Source organism: Paroedura picta, chromosome 2 (genome assembly GCF_049243985.1).
Source record: "Paroedura picta isolate Pp20150507F chromosome 2, Ppicta_v3.0, whole genome shotgun sequence".
NCBI classification, from domain to species: Eukaryota; Metazoa; Chordata; class Lepidosauria; order Squamata; family Gekkonidae; genus Paroedura; species Paroedura picta.
In genome coordinates this window covers 40,270,042-40,284,780 of record NC_135370.1, presented here as the reverse complement: position 1 = coordinate 40,284,780, position 14,739 = coordinate 40,270,042, and the positions used below count along the sequence as shown (strand labels likewise).

The following is a 14,739-nucleotide window of genomic DNA, read 5'->3' as shown; positions in this document are numbered from 1 at the left end:
TAGGAACCAGGTTCAAAATCCCTACTCAGCCATGAATCTTGTTGGGTGACCTTGGGCAAGGCACAGGATTGTTGTGGGGCATACAGCCCTGAGCACTTTGAAGGTAGAGCAGGATAAAATGTAGTACAGAAATCAATTTAAATAACTATATTTAACCACTGACTAACTCCAGTGCCCTGAACTGTATGGATCAGGCTAGTCTGATCTGTCATCAGATCTTGGAAGCGTAGGTATGGTCCTGATCAAGGAATACCAAGATTGCTAGGCAGAAGCAGGGAATGGCAAGGCACTTCTGAACATCACTTGCCTCGGAAACACTATGGCAGGCTTTTTAAACTAGGGTTTCATGAAACCCTGGGGTTTCTTGATAGCTCTGGAAGCGTTTCCTGAATGGGTGAGAGTTAATTTTTTTATATATTTTAATTTTGTTAAACAATGATGGGCCTGGAGAGGGTGGGAAGGGGAGGGGCCCCAGTTAGGTGCGTACACAGCTATCCTTCCCAACCACATTTTGCACAGTCATACCACTCGAAGCCTGAAGAATGCTTCAGGGGTTTCTCAATGGTAAAAAGCCTTGTAAAGGCTGCCCTATGGGGTCACCATAAGCTGACAACGACTTAACAGCCAAAAAGTAAAAATATTCCAGAGCCTTTGGGGTAACAGCAATTAATAGGGTTGCCACGTACATGGTTTTGGCAGAAGAACTTCCCAGTGATGCTCCCTGTCCCCTTCCACCACTCAGTGGAGAAGCAGGGAGTGAAATGAGGGTGAACAGCATCTATTGATGCCTGGATGTAACCACTTTGGAACAGGAAGTGGCATGATGACCTACTAGGAGTTTCAACCATGTCTATTGTAAAACCCATGTTTTCTGAAATTCCTAAAGAGTTTACATCCATCAGTCTTGGGGATTGCCAGCCTAAGAATGGCAATCCCTATAAATCACACTGTTTACAACATGGTCTCCGAGTAGTTACTTCTCTCTTGAAAATGCTATCTGATATGGCCCAGGCTTAGAGCTTTTCTGTGGCTGAACTTCTATTATGGAACAAACGCCAAGAAAGGTGCCTACTCTTGGGGCATTCAGGTGAGGCTCTAAAACAGAGCTATATAGAAGAGTTTATGAGGCAATGTGAAGGTTACAGATTAGGGTCGCCAGGCCCCTGCCAGGCTGCTCTCACTTCAGAGGAAAACAAAGAAGTGATGTCAGTCCACTCTAGCAATCACTAGAAACTATGGTTTTACCATTGATTTCCCAGCAATTTCTGGATAGAAAGGCATGACATCACTTCCAGATTTCCCTGGGAATAAATACCACACTATTGTTGTCCCCCCGCCATCTCCTGCTGTTTTCCAGGTTATGTCTGGCTCCAGCTTATCTGTTTTAGTGGTATATTTTAATGATTTTTACCAGGTGAGGTTTTTGTACAGTATCTTTAGTTGTAACATGCCACAGGGCCTAATACTATAATAGAGGATTGTGAAATGTTCCCTTGCACAGAGCACACTAGAGCTTCATGGGGGTAGAAAAGCTAGTAAGGCTAAATGTCACTTTCTGTATCACTCCCTTGGTCTGTTCTACTGCTATCCCCCCTCCCCAAATGCTACTCTCAGGGGTTCTTTCCTTCCCACTAACTCCTTCTCATCTCGCTATTTTCTCTATCGGCAATGAAACAAGATATGCTTTCTGCAATCTCTCTTGAATCTAGCTTCAGCATTTTTCTCTGTCCTTCCTATTCAATATGGAGTTTCTCCACAATAAAGGACTTAACTCTAAGCCACAGTGGTTCTCAACCTTCCTAATGCCGTGACCCTTTAATACAGTTCCGCATGTTGTGGTGACCATAAAATTATGCAAATGTTCTTTCACAGAAATTAAACCCAAACTGACCAATGGTGTGAAGATCCACTGTTCATGGTTGTATATAATAATTGTATATATATTGGCTGGAGCCTTCAGGAGAAGCAGCAACAGTGGTGGTGCCCCCCCCCCAAACTGCTCACCTTGCCGTGACTCCTGTGACAGGGTCATTCGACCCCCAAAGTGGTCCCAACCCCCAGGTTGAGAACCACTGCTCTAAGCTAACAGCTAGGGAAAGGAACAGTAAATAAATACTCTAAATAAAAACTATACAAATTGAGTTTTGACATCTATTCAGGAGGCAAGGAGTAGAGAGTTCAGCTTACCTCTGGAATGATAGGAGGAGGCTTCTTCTTATCCATCTGTTTCGGCTTAAGAATCACTTTGTCTACTTCAAGCATTCCAATGGGTGTGTTTGGCTGGAATTTGATCTGCTTTTTCTCCACTGAAATCAAGTCTATGGTATGGCTTGAAGGATTTAAACGGTATTGTGCACAAAGATATACTAGTAAATCCATCATTGGTTTGCTGGGGGGAAGGGAAAGAGAAAGTGGCTAAAGTACAATACAATGTAAATGTGAAAATGTAGATTTCATTTATTCATGCATTTTGAAATCCAGTTATGTTGTCCCATGGCTCAATACTCATTTAAAAGTGCCTATATAGCTTCATAATGCCATCCTAAACAGAGTTACAGCTTTCCAGACTTCAATTGATTTAGAAGGGTATAACTAGGATTCTACAGCAAATAATTCTTTGGTTTATAACAGCCTGATTTGTGTCATTCTCAGATTGAATTAAAGCTGACTGCTTTAAAACAATGCTGCAAGTTACAGAGTAAGTTAAACAACCACCATAAAAATCATTAAAACCATAAGTAGCCAGAAATGTGTGTGTATAAATTACTCGGGTTAAATATTTGGAAGATGACAGTCAATGGGAACTGTTAACTAGCTTTCAAAAAATGTGTTAGTTCATAACATAAAATCTAATAATGCCACCCACTCGTTTGGTCTTTATAAAATGCTTCATACTGTTTATTCATCTTCCATCTTGTGCAACCTCACATTGGGACAGTCCCCGTGCAGACCTGCTGAGGAGAACTTAGTTCTTGCTAAGCTCCAAAAGGGGGTGCTTGCCCGCCCCGGCCCCCTACCGTGCATGTGGGAATTTCCTGCCAGTCAGGTTCGAAAGGCATAAGGATAAGTCACATCCATCTTGTGGCCCTGCTGATGTCCTATTCCAAGATCCTCCCTTGGAAAATTGGTCAACTCGGGGAACTCCATCCCCAAGGGGCAACCTTCTTCAGGAGTGTGCAATGGACTCTGAGGTTGAGGTTGTGAGGTATGTCCCTGGGCCAGTCATGTTTGGTTCCCTCACTGATCTGGAGACCAGCTTCACAGCCACCCTATGGTCAGTCCACAGCCTATTTAGACCAGTAGGACCGCCCGATTCCTGCAGAAGAGTTAAACCCTTCTCTGAACTTTGGTGAAAGTGCCTGTATTTTGGAGTCCTTCTATAATCCACGTGAAAATGTAGCTGAGAGATCCTCCATTCCGCCTTGGAACAGTCCAGATAGCACCTGGGATCTTTCTCTGGATGACACTGTAGCTGAGTCTGCATTGGTTTCCACAAGTGAATATTACAGACTTTATGGTGAGCAGCTCCAGAGGATGCTTAAGCTTTGGATTTGGACATATTTACCTCGGATATGAACCCCAAGGATAAAATCATTAGCTGACTTTACTGTACGTGTGCAATCCCAATGTGTGTCTGCACTCAATATGTTGATGAACAACAGTTACAGGTAAGCAACTCTGTTTTCCCCATATAAGCTGTGTTACTGAGTGGAATGACAAAGCACAGAAGCTTTTCTTATGCTCACTTTTTCGTATTATGTCTAGAGACACAGAACTTAACATGAAGAAGTGTGGTCCTTCTTCACATATTCTAATGTGTGTATTTCCTAGCTTAGGAGGAAATGTGGCAAGTGGTGTAACACGTAGTAGAAGCCAAGTATGCTTCCATTTAATGTCACTGACCTATATTCCACCATTGCTCAGCAAAACGTGAAGGTTTTCCCCCAGCCTAAGAGGGCTTTTTTCTGCCTGTGAAGAACCACTTAGGTTGGAGGAAAATGTCTAGCTTTGCTGAGCAGTATAACAGAAGGCAGACCATTGAACATAAAGTCACATTTGCAAGAAGTTGTGGCAGGAGACTAGGAATTTTCTAAGCAAATTAAAAATTAAAGCCCATTTTTGAAATCTTGAAATTGTCCATAAAGCATGCTATTGACTTTTTAAAATCAAGACATCTTATATACTGATCACTCTTACTCCCTCATCTTCCACCTTGCTAGTCAGTGTAAGAGAATCAGGCTTTAGTTTCCTAGAAGGAGCAAATCCCTTCTGCTATCATTGAAGCTTAGTCCAGCTTCCTTCACCATCAGTATTTGCAACATTTGGATCAGGCAAAGCTCTTCCACGGTACATGAGTGCCATTTGCCAAGGCCTTTCAGAGACGGGTTTGGGTAATATTGGTATTCCTGAATCCCAATACTGGTATGGTATTCAGATTCTATAAATAATTGGGAATGCCAAATTTGTTCGGTTCTGTGAGTCCAAAGCATTTAAAGGAACTGAGGTTCCTTTAAATGCCTCAGCGTCCATTCACTAGAATCCATGAAGTCACATGGCGTAGAGTGAACTCTTGAGTCTGGGACATTTAAAGGGACTTAGTTCACTCCAAGCCAGAGTTGAGAAGGCATTTGACTTCTCCACTCCAAGCCATGAAAGTCATGTGACTTGTCAGTTCATGGCTCCAGTTTCCAGATTTAAATACCCACAAATTTGGTCTTGTTGAGAATTAGATATACTGACAGTATTACTACTCTCTTAGTGCACCCTGTTGTTTTTCCTTCTTCTGGACTTTATAGTCCATCTACAAAAACAGCGGTTCTCAATCACCCTAATGCCATGACCCCTACAGCAGGGGCAGCAGCAGCACGTGTGCATGCGTGTGCGTGCATGTGCTGCCACCGCCGCTGCTCTTGCTTGCCGCAGCACTTGCAGCTTCCATGAGCTATGAGGCTTTGCAGAGGAGGCCAGCACCATGCTGCCACCAAGAAAGGGCCAAATGACCCCTCGAGGGGTCACAACCCCCCACGTTGAAAACCACTGTATAAGGATTGTAATCTGCTTTTGCGACCTCACCCACAGTCTTAAGAATCACTGACATATTCAGGTCTTCTGCTTTAAAGTTCACTATCCGCCCCCGCCCCCCCGAAATTTGAAGATTTGAGTAAATAATGAAAAGGCACAAACAGAAAGCACATATGGAAGCACAAACTAGAAGCAAGATCCCACAAACATGCCTGAAAACATGCATGAGATAAAACGCTGTAGAGTTTCCACAGTTATTTTAAAAATTCCCACTTAGTATAATAGTATGTACAATAAACACTCAATACAGAAGCTTTACTCTACCGTTGTTAAGTTGCTCTTTGGTCAACCCTGATAATGAATAACAGAGATTATGATGAAATGAACTTTCCACCTTCTAAATGGAACAGCTTACACAACGTCTCTGTGAATTATAAAAGGGTCTTGTTGAACCCAAGACTCAACAAAACACGTCACAGGAAAGATTACCAAGTTGCATAAAAAGGATTGCCTTAAAAATTACATGTATTTCCTTCTCTAGGCCTCCCCAAAGCTATCATTTTTGGTCAACTGCTGTGTGAGGGAGCCACATGATAGCTAGCTGGTTTCCTTGTGATAGTTCTAAAAGTTTGACGTTCACAGCTCATTTGGCCTCATGTATAAAAACTGCTTCTATAATGCCCAATTCTAAACACCAATCCTGGCCTTCCTGAAAAATTTCACATCAAACTACAGTAATTTACTGGTCAGCCTTTTTTTTTTCTGGACACTGGTACACAGAAGAACAAAGGATGGCATGCCAAATAAAATGGTTGAGTAGAAAAAAGCCCAAACCCAAAACAACCACTTCCAAGCTGATGTGTCTCGTTAGATACTTAGTGTCTGATTGCGGCTTAAAAAGGTAAAGGTAAAGGTATCCCCTGTGCAAGCACCGAGTCATGTCTGACCCTTGGGGTGACGCCCTCCAGCGTTTTCATGGCCGACTCAATACGGGGTGATTTGCCAGTGCCTTCCCCAATCATTACCGTTTACCCCCCAGCAGCAAGCTGGGTACTCATTTTACCGACCTCGGAAGGATGGAAGGCTGAGTCAACCTTGAGCGGGCTGCTGGGATCAAACTCCCAGCCTCATGGGCAAAGCTTTCAGACGGCTGCCTTACCACTGTGCGCCACAAGAGGCTCATGATTGCGGCTTACTTGCTTAAATTTAGGAAAAACTAGAACAAAGTTTGAGTCCTGTGGCACCTTTAAGACCAACAAAGTTTCATTCACTTGAATTTAGGAAAAAATGTTAGGGCACACATCTAATTTTTGGTGTCTGAAAACCAGAGACCACCCAGATGCAAGTGAAGAGCAGCAAAATATACACATAGCCTCTTTGTTTCCACTAGACACTGTAAAATAGCAGACCAGTCCTGTCACCACTGTGAATCCTGCATCGTTTTGTGTAAGCCTTTGCCACATCGAACTTAAAGGACTTAGGCATACAGGCTCCACTTTGTTTCAAGATCTTTGGATTTAGGATGCTATCACATCAGTTTTTATCCAAAATGTTCTGAAGCGAAAGGGCTAGTTTCGAAACACTAAGATTACTTTTTAAATTGAATTAATAGGGATGCCGTTCCCCAGGTCAAACCTGTGGATCCCCTAGAATTACCACTCATCTCCAGGAAACTGATATCATTTTCCCTGGAGAAAATGGCTGCTTTGGAGGGTGGGCTCCATAGCATTATACTCCACTGAGGCCCCTCCCTGCCCCAAATCCCACCCTCTCCTGGCTCCATGCCCAGTCTGGTATTTTCCAACCCAGAGCTGGCAACTCTAAATGTAGAGCCTGTATGAAATAAATATTGTGCTAACCATAGTAGTAATATCACTATCTGTCTACAATTTATGCTTGACAAGAGCTAAGACATACAGAAATCCCATCTGTGAATCAGATCTTTGGATTTTAGTACCGATTGCTAAATGGATCATATTCAAAACAATCTGTCACTTGCAGTCTAGCAACCTGCCAATCACGTATATACATATTTACTAGGGTTGTGCATAAACAACACGTTGCATCAGAAGTACGTGACTCACTATTTTCAAGTTGGGAGTCAAAATTTCGCATGTTTGGGGAAATTAATTAAACACTGTTTGCAGTAAATTATGGATAGGACCTGGATGACAAAACATGCTGAAGTGATTGAGTCATTAGCTACACCAGCTTCCTCAACCAAGGTTTCTTCATGGCTCCGATGGATTTCCTGAATGGGTAGGAGTTAATTATTACTACTCCTTTGGGTAGTAAAATGCAGGGTACAAACATCCAGCTCTTCCTCGCTTCTAAACAGTTTCTTTATCATGTCTCAACAAAGCCTTCCTTCTACCCTCATGATATTAATATTCCCATTTTAAGTTATCCCTCAGTCCCAGTTGCTGTAACATGACCTGAGGAAAATGTACAGAGAGTAAATAAAGGAACTCTACCATAGCTCAATCTGGTCAGAGAGCAGTGTCACTCAGTTTCACTCACTCACACACACACATACACACCCCTGCCCTGGGTCTCCAGAATCCAAACTTTTCATGAGCTGTGCTCTGGTGTCCAGCTAAAGAACTGCATAATTCTCTGGAGCATTCAAAAGGCCTCTTTGTGTATTGTATCTGAGCTGTAATTAGTGCTCAAGGATTGGATGAATAGCAGAGAAACACTTCCATTTTGAGTACAAAAAATAAATTTCAAATCAGTTCTAGATTCTATTTGAATAATCATATAAGCATGAAGAAGAACCATGTGCCCCTCTGGATCACAACAAATATACCTTTGTATATCCGCTACTAAAATTTTATACATGTCTTTGTCATTCTAGCCTAGAAAGTTACCACAACTACAATGAGGGAGAATTTAGAAACTTTCTTCAACATACTTGCCATTAATTGATGTAGACTTGATCACTTCGCCTGGAAGAACCACAGACAGCTCGATGTCTCTGTCAATGATATTCTCTTTTTGTTCCATGGTGAAGTTTAATTCTGAATCATCAAATGAAGAAAACTCAGCACTTTTTCTCTCAGATGGAGGGAGAGGAGCTTTCGGCTTTGCTTTCCTTCTAAAACAGAATAAAAATCGGGGTAAAAAACCCTTAGTAAATAGTAAACGAAAACTATTTTTATGAACAAAATGGCCAAGGACTGTTTTGCAAAGCATCCCTAGGGAAAGTTTTCTGAACAGCAATGAAATAATTTTTGCCGCTCTTAATCATTTGATCTTTTCTTCCTGGCTGACACAATCGCCTTCTCCTTAGAACATTACAATTAAGTGTTGTCTTTATGAAATTGCCCAAGCCATTATTCATTGTATTTATGAGACTATATCTGAATTTACCAAGACTACAGCATTTATAATGCTCCTGGGAAACAAATCTGTACAATCTGAAGCACACTGCTAAAGTATAAGTAATATTTTCACAGGAAATAAGCATACATTTTCCTCTGCTTTTACGTTTTTTAAATCAAATGTTAACAAATTTATAAAATATATTTTCATCTTCAGATAGACAAAATATAACACCATAAAAGGTATGGAAGGTAAATAGGTAGAAGACATTATCAAAAGAGGATAATGAGAGACACATAATCCAATCATAGAGTTGGAAGGGGCCCTACAGGTCACCTAGTCCAATGCCAGATTTGCCTAAGGCCCTCTGACCAAAGGGAAATCCTGCCTCACCAACCTCTTGGAGTTCTTTAACAGTGTTCACTGTTAGGGCTAAGGACTGACTAATTACTAGTTGTGTCCCTGCTCCTGGGGTGGTAGCTGGTGCAAAATGCAATTGCTAGGGTCCTCACTAGGACACCATGAAGGGCCCATATCCAGGCTGTGCTGAGGCAGCTGCATTGGTTACCAACTGAGTACTGGATCAGGTTCAAAGTATTGGTTCTGACCTTTAAGGCCATATGCAATCTGGGCCTCATGTGCCTGTCTAACTCCCTATACCTCATACAGGTCATTGCGTTCTACAGCAACAAACAGATTGGAGGTCCCTGGGTCACATGAAGTCTGCTTGGCCTCAACCAGGGCCAGGGAATTTTTGGCTCCGGCCTGGTGGAATGAGCTCCTGGGAGAGCTGAGGGCCTTGCAGGGGCTTGTAAAGTTCTGCAGGGCCTGTAAGACAGAGCTCTTCTGACAGGCCTTTGGTTGAGGCCAGGTGAGGAAGAAAGATCTAGCCCTTCCTCAGGGTTGCTATATTCTATCTCCAAGGGCATTCAACTAGGGTTGGGTGGGAGGGTGATAAGAAATCAGGAGGGAGCTATGGGGGGAGGGGAGTTTAATTGTTATGGTTTTAAATTTGTACACTGATTTTGTTGTGAGCCACTGTGAGCTAGCTGTGCTGGGGACAGCGGCATATAAATGTAACAAAACAAAACAAGCAAACTGCTATATTCTTCCAAAAAGCTTCTTCTGATATCCCTCACCAAAAGCCCCTGAAAAATCAAAGTCATGAGATAAGAAACAGGATGTCTCATGGAGTAAGAAGAAGAAGAGTTGGTTCTTATATGCCGCTTTTCCCTACCCAAAGGAGGCTCAAAGCGGCTTACAGTTGCCTTCCCATTCCTCTCCCATTCCTGAATAAGCAACTCATTAAACACAAGCAGAAACTAGGAGTATATTGGACCATTACCACAATTGTGGGAAGTAAAAAGCAGAGGTACCCAACAACTGTATTAGGATTGACAATAAATAATTAAAAGCAAGGACATGGCCAAGTTTGTGCAGACCAAATTATTCAGGATGGTGAAAGCCAAAGCGGACTACAAGGAGCTCCAAAATAGGATCTCTTCAGAATGAGTGAAGGGACAATGGCAACACAGCAAACAAGGTTTAATGTCAGTAAATGTAAACTAATCAACATGGGCCCAGGAATAAGTTCAAAAGAGCTTCATTTCATATATACACCAGTGGCTCTCAACTAGCAGTGGCTAGCTACCCACTCAGGGTACAGCAGTGGCAAAAAAGCTGCAAGATGGAGATTATCCAGAAACTGATTAAAAATACAATAGCTATTATTTTTCGATTGTATAAATTTCTGCTGCAGCTGCATTTGGAATACATTATTAAGTTCCTGTCACCCTATCTCAAGAAGGATACTGTAAAGAAAATGGTAACTAAAATTAGCAGTGGTGCACAGTCTCTAAGTGGAAAGGCTAAAGAATTTGGAGGCGTTTCCAGTTTAGAACAAAAGCAAGGAAAAATGTGTTTGGTGTAGAGAATGAAGATAGAAACGCAAAATACTGAACTTGGATCTGACCTATGAAGTTAACCTAAATCAATTTAGAATGGATGAAAGAAAATGCTTCTTTATGCTTTTATATACGGATTTCCTGTGAATATAGATGCTTGCTTAGCTTTAAAACAGAGGAATTAGACAAATCTATGGTGGGTATTTCTAAAACTATTTCTTGACAGAACAGCCAATCAAAAACTTCAAATGAAGAGTCAGTGGATATCTGGATACCAGTTACTAGGAGGGAGAGAACATATTAAAATAATATGCCTTTGTATTAAAGATATGGGTCATTTACTGCTTTCACAATGGTTCAGTGTAATATAAGCTCTGAATGTTCTCCTGGACTCACAGTCTGTACTCTTAAAGGCACAACAAGAATGTCATTAGCAAGGACCCAACTGCACACAGTAAGGAATGACCACATTGCTAGCGACTTGTTCAACCAACTGCTTCAGAAAGATCCAACCAGGATTGCCAACCTCCAGGTAGTGGCTGGAGGCCTCCTGGAATTACAGCTGATCTTCTGTGACATTATACTCCACTGAAGTATGTCCCCTCCGCTTCCCGAACTCTGATCTCCTCAGATTCCATTCCCAAGATCTCTAGGTATTTCCCAAACTGGAGCTGGCAACTTTAGATTCAGCCCCTGCCTTTTAGGAACAGCTGCCTAACACCCATTAGCTGTAGTGTGGGGCTCTGCTGAACAGATGTGGCTATTTAAATGACACTTATGGAATATTTCTGGCAGAGGAGGTGAAAAGGGAAGTACCTGCTGATTTTACTGCAGGCTGCTAGCAGCAGTCCAGGCCAATTTTTCTCCCTCCTCTTTCTGCAGGTATGTAAACTGTGGGGACCTGTCAGAAATACCAGCCAAAGGACTCTCAGCCTGGATCCTACAGTCTGGGACCAATAAAATCAGTGTGCTAGACACCAACGAGCCAGATTTGTTTGGGTTTATTCATTTGTTTTTGGAATTCAGAACTACCTTCTTTTTTGAAAACTGCTTTTGGTCTTCACAGGGAGACAAGTTGCCTAAATGGTGCTTATGAGGGGGAAAAAATCTTTTTGTTGTCCATTTGCTTCTTCTTTCTAAAGTCTAGGATTGTTAATATTTGTGCAGTCAGCTTTAAGAGAGACAACAGAATAGAATGATTGAAAGAAATCATTACAAACACAATACAATCAGAAGCAAGTGACATACAAATATAAACACAGTAGCCTCTCTATGCTACGTAGCATGACTTGTAAATCTTTACACTATTGGTTTTATTGATTATTTTATGAGGAAAAAATATTAATCATTTTGAATAATTTAAAACGAATTGTGCTTTTTTCCATTCTATTTTTGTTGTTAACCACCTCAGGCAAGATTTCCTAGAGAGGAAGGATAGAAATATATATTATAGATAAATGAACTAAGGAACAGTGCACAACCCTGGAATCATTTTCCCATGTGTCACCCATACCTCAAAAGCCATCTGCCTTTTAAATCAGGAATGCAACAGGAGTTTTAAATCAGGAAAGCAACATATACCTCATAAAAATAGATATGCCTTGCCATAAAAGTTTCCAGGATATGGGCTGCTGTAGGTCCATCAGGACTTCCAACAGTCAGGAACTAATATGGCAGCATATATCAAAATTTCCCTTTATTACTATTGCCTGTTCTATAGTGCCTGTTCCATGCTCTGGCTGGTAACCACTACGCTAAATCCATAAAATTTCTCCATTGGATTCCTTTCTTTGCCCTTCACCATTCTGCAGACTTTTCAGATCTCAGAAGCAGGACTGATCCTGGCTAGTACTTGGATGGAAGACCTATGAGGATTAATAGGGTCATGGCGCAGAGGCAGGCAATGGCAAACCACCTTCAAACATCCCTTGCCTAGCTGCCAGGTAGGGTCTCCAGGCTACACTACACCCACCATACAACAGATAATAATAATGCCATTCAGAATGCAGCCCATCCATACAAACATTCAAACTTCAACACTTCCTACAAAAGGTATATTCTCATAGGTATGTGTGTCCATGTGCATACCCATAAACCCATAAAGTATAGATTTTATATCTCTACCTGACCTGATTCCATCAGATCTCAGAAGCTAAGCAACGTTGGCTCTGGCTAGCATTTGGAAGGGCAACCTCCAAGGCATATCAGGACCGTGATGTGGGGGCAGCCAAAGACAAGCCACCTCCAAATCTCTCATGCCTAGCAGCCAGGCAATCTTAGGATCTTCTAGCTATATCACACACATGTCATATGATAATAAATAATTCACATCTCTTATATCCAAGATCACAAAGAGAATGCCTCAGATTTTTCCAGAAATAAGCTTGGCATTCAACTTGCACCAAATGCAACTTGTACAACAAATACTCTTAATTTTAATGCAAATTAATCATCAAGGTGTCTACCAGGAATTATTGCCTTTTATTTAGCTGCATAAGTTTTTAATGTTCTCCTGTTCCACCCCAAGCCACATCTATATTGGATTTTGACAATTAGAAGATAAAACAAGGAAGTTGATTCACATCTACACAAATGCTAAACTCTTGAGTTCTGTAACAGCTGTAGCCTTATGGACCAATGCCAAGATAAATGAAAAAGGTCTTACAATTCTTTAATTAGTAATTGTCAGTATTTCTGAACGGTAGCCTGTTCAACAAGCTGAGGTTTTTCGGCAGTGATACCAAGGACATCTCTGTATATGTCCATTATTGTTCTGACTTGAGAAAATAAATTAGCCAGCTCAGTGAAGTGATTTAATAGTGCCACCTCAAATAGACTGACTTCAGTGAACTCTGAAGAGTATAACTGCTCACACTGCAAGAGTATTTGACTAGGACTGAGGAGTTTCGGGTTCAAATCCTCACTCAGCAAAGCATCTTTCTGGCTTGGCTATGAACCTGTTACACTCCTTCCGCCTAACCTGCTCACAGACATATTGTGAGGATGAAAAAAGGGGAGGGAAGAAAGACTGGAGAAAGTGCAGGATAAAAATGTGATCGAAATCTAGATAAATATAAGGTGCTGCTCTCGGCCATACAATTATAAGTCTCATTAGAAATCATTAGGGATACAGGAGAGCAGACATAACAAAACAATAATAAAAAGGTAATACAAGGCAAATTAATAGTATTAATTATACCGATGATAAGGATGAACTCTGCCCAGTGGAATACGTCCCCTACACTCCTTTACATTCATTAAAGATAAATGTTTTCTACACTTCCCACTCTCTCCCTATTCTGTGTCAAGCAAAACAACTGATCCATCACTTGAAAATAACTAACAAGTTCCACCCACTATGGCATTATGCGTGTTCTTTGTTTTCCAGCCACAGAAAATAAATAATTCTCCTTAGTGCTGAAGGGCTGTTTCAAGCATTTCTTTTGAACAACCTTTGTGCTTTTGAAGGAAAGTGTAATTGGTCCAATCCTCGTGGGGATAAATCACTTAACTGGGCACATAACCATGACAATTTAAACTCTAGACTCAAAGGAATCTTGGGAAATGCTTTCTGTATCCTGTTGAAACCAGAAGCCAGCTGTCCAAGTTGTTCTGTTTCCTTCTGACTGACCGGCACCGACCCCTCTGTTGATCTGATCATCTGACCTTTGGAAAACAGCAGTCAAGGAAACAGAAGACGCTTTTCAGCTATCTCCAAGGTTCAAATGACATTCCCTTGCTTCAAAAAGCCAGAAAGCTTTCTCTGATCAACAGGTTAAAGCCAAATCCTCTAAAGATGTTTATGCTTTTAGCAAGGGTCAATATGGCATCGGGACTATATCTGAGGAAAGTGTGTCAGACCCTATAATACACTGGGAGGGGAAATTACTGTGTAGGCCTTCGTTCTTATTCCACTGCTGCAACAAATTCCTAACAGTGAGCTCCTGAGGCTTAAGAACATCTGCATTAGCCTTTACATTCTATATAAATGTGTTAATCATATAAAATAATATGTTACTGTGAAAGGGAGAGATTTCAAGAATCCTTCAGTTCCAATAGCAGAATGGGTGGGAAAATGATCACAAAACTAGTGCAATTTTTTCTGGGTGTTTTTTAGTTTGAGACTATTAAACAGGGCTGTACAAGAGAGTCCAAGCTAAGCTGGTGGGAAGATTACTTCTGGCTGGTTCTGCTGTTTTTCAAGCTGTCGTCTGCAGTCCCTTTAAGATACTGCAGAAGAAAGCCTGAAAAAAAGGCTGAGTAGTGGAAGCAATTTGCTCCAGCTGCTCAGCTGTTTTTCAGGCTTTGCCAATCTTCCTATTAATTCCTATATATAAATATATATATATTTTTCCCCCAGAATGTTTCACCCCCCCCCAAATCCCAGCTATTTTGAGATGTCGAAATATCTACCAATTAGTTTTTTTTTTGGGGGGGGGTATATTTTTGGCTTGAGTCAATCTGAATGTATGCCCCTTACACCTTCTGG

General features: G+C 41.3%; 1 protein-coding gene and 1 long non-coding RNA gene across 12 annotated transcripts in view; one reads left to right on the top strand and one right to left on the bottom strand.

The window, feature by feature from the left end:
- COBLL1 (cordon-bleu WH2 repeat protein like 1) overlaps positions 1–14,739 on the bottom strand; it is a 132,008-nt gene that overhangs the window by 34,147 nt on the left and 83,122 nt on the right. For 10 of the 11 annotated variants that reach the window (XM_077319869.1, XM_077319872.1, XM_077319862.1 and 7 more), the window contains 2 exons: positions 7,937–8,119; positions 2,188–2,389 (listed from right to left, as the gene is read on the bottom strand). In XM_077319869.1, the coding sequence (XP_077175984.1) occupies positions 2,188–2,389; positions 7,937–8,028 (294 nt within the window). In that variant the 5' untranslated portion in view covers positions 8,029–8,119. Of the gene's footprint in view, positions 1–2,187; positions 2,390–7,936; positions 8,120–14,739 lie in introns of those variants that run through there. The other variant, XM_077319873.1, reaches the window with a different exon arrangement.
- LOC143829287 (uncharacterized) overlaps positions 1–14,739 on the top strand; it is a 59,996-nt gene that overhangs the window by 44,876 nt on the left and 381 nt on the right. The window lies entirely within an intron of this gene.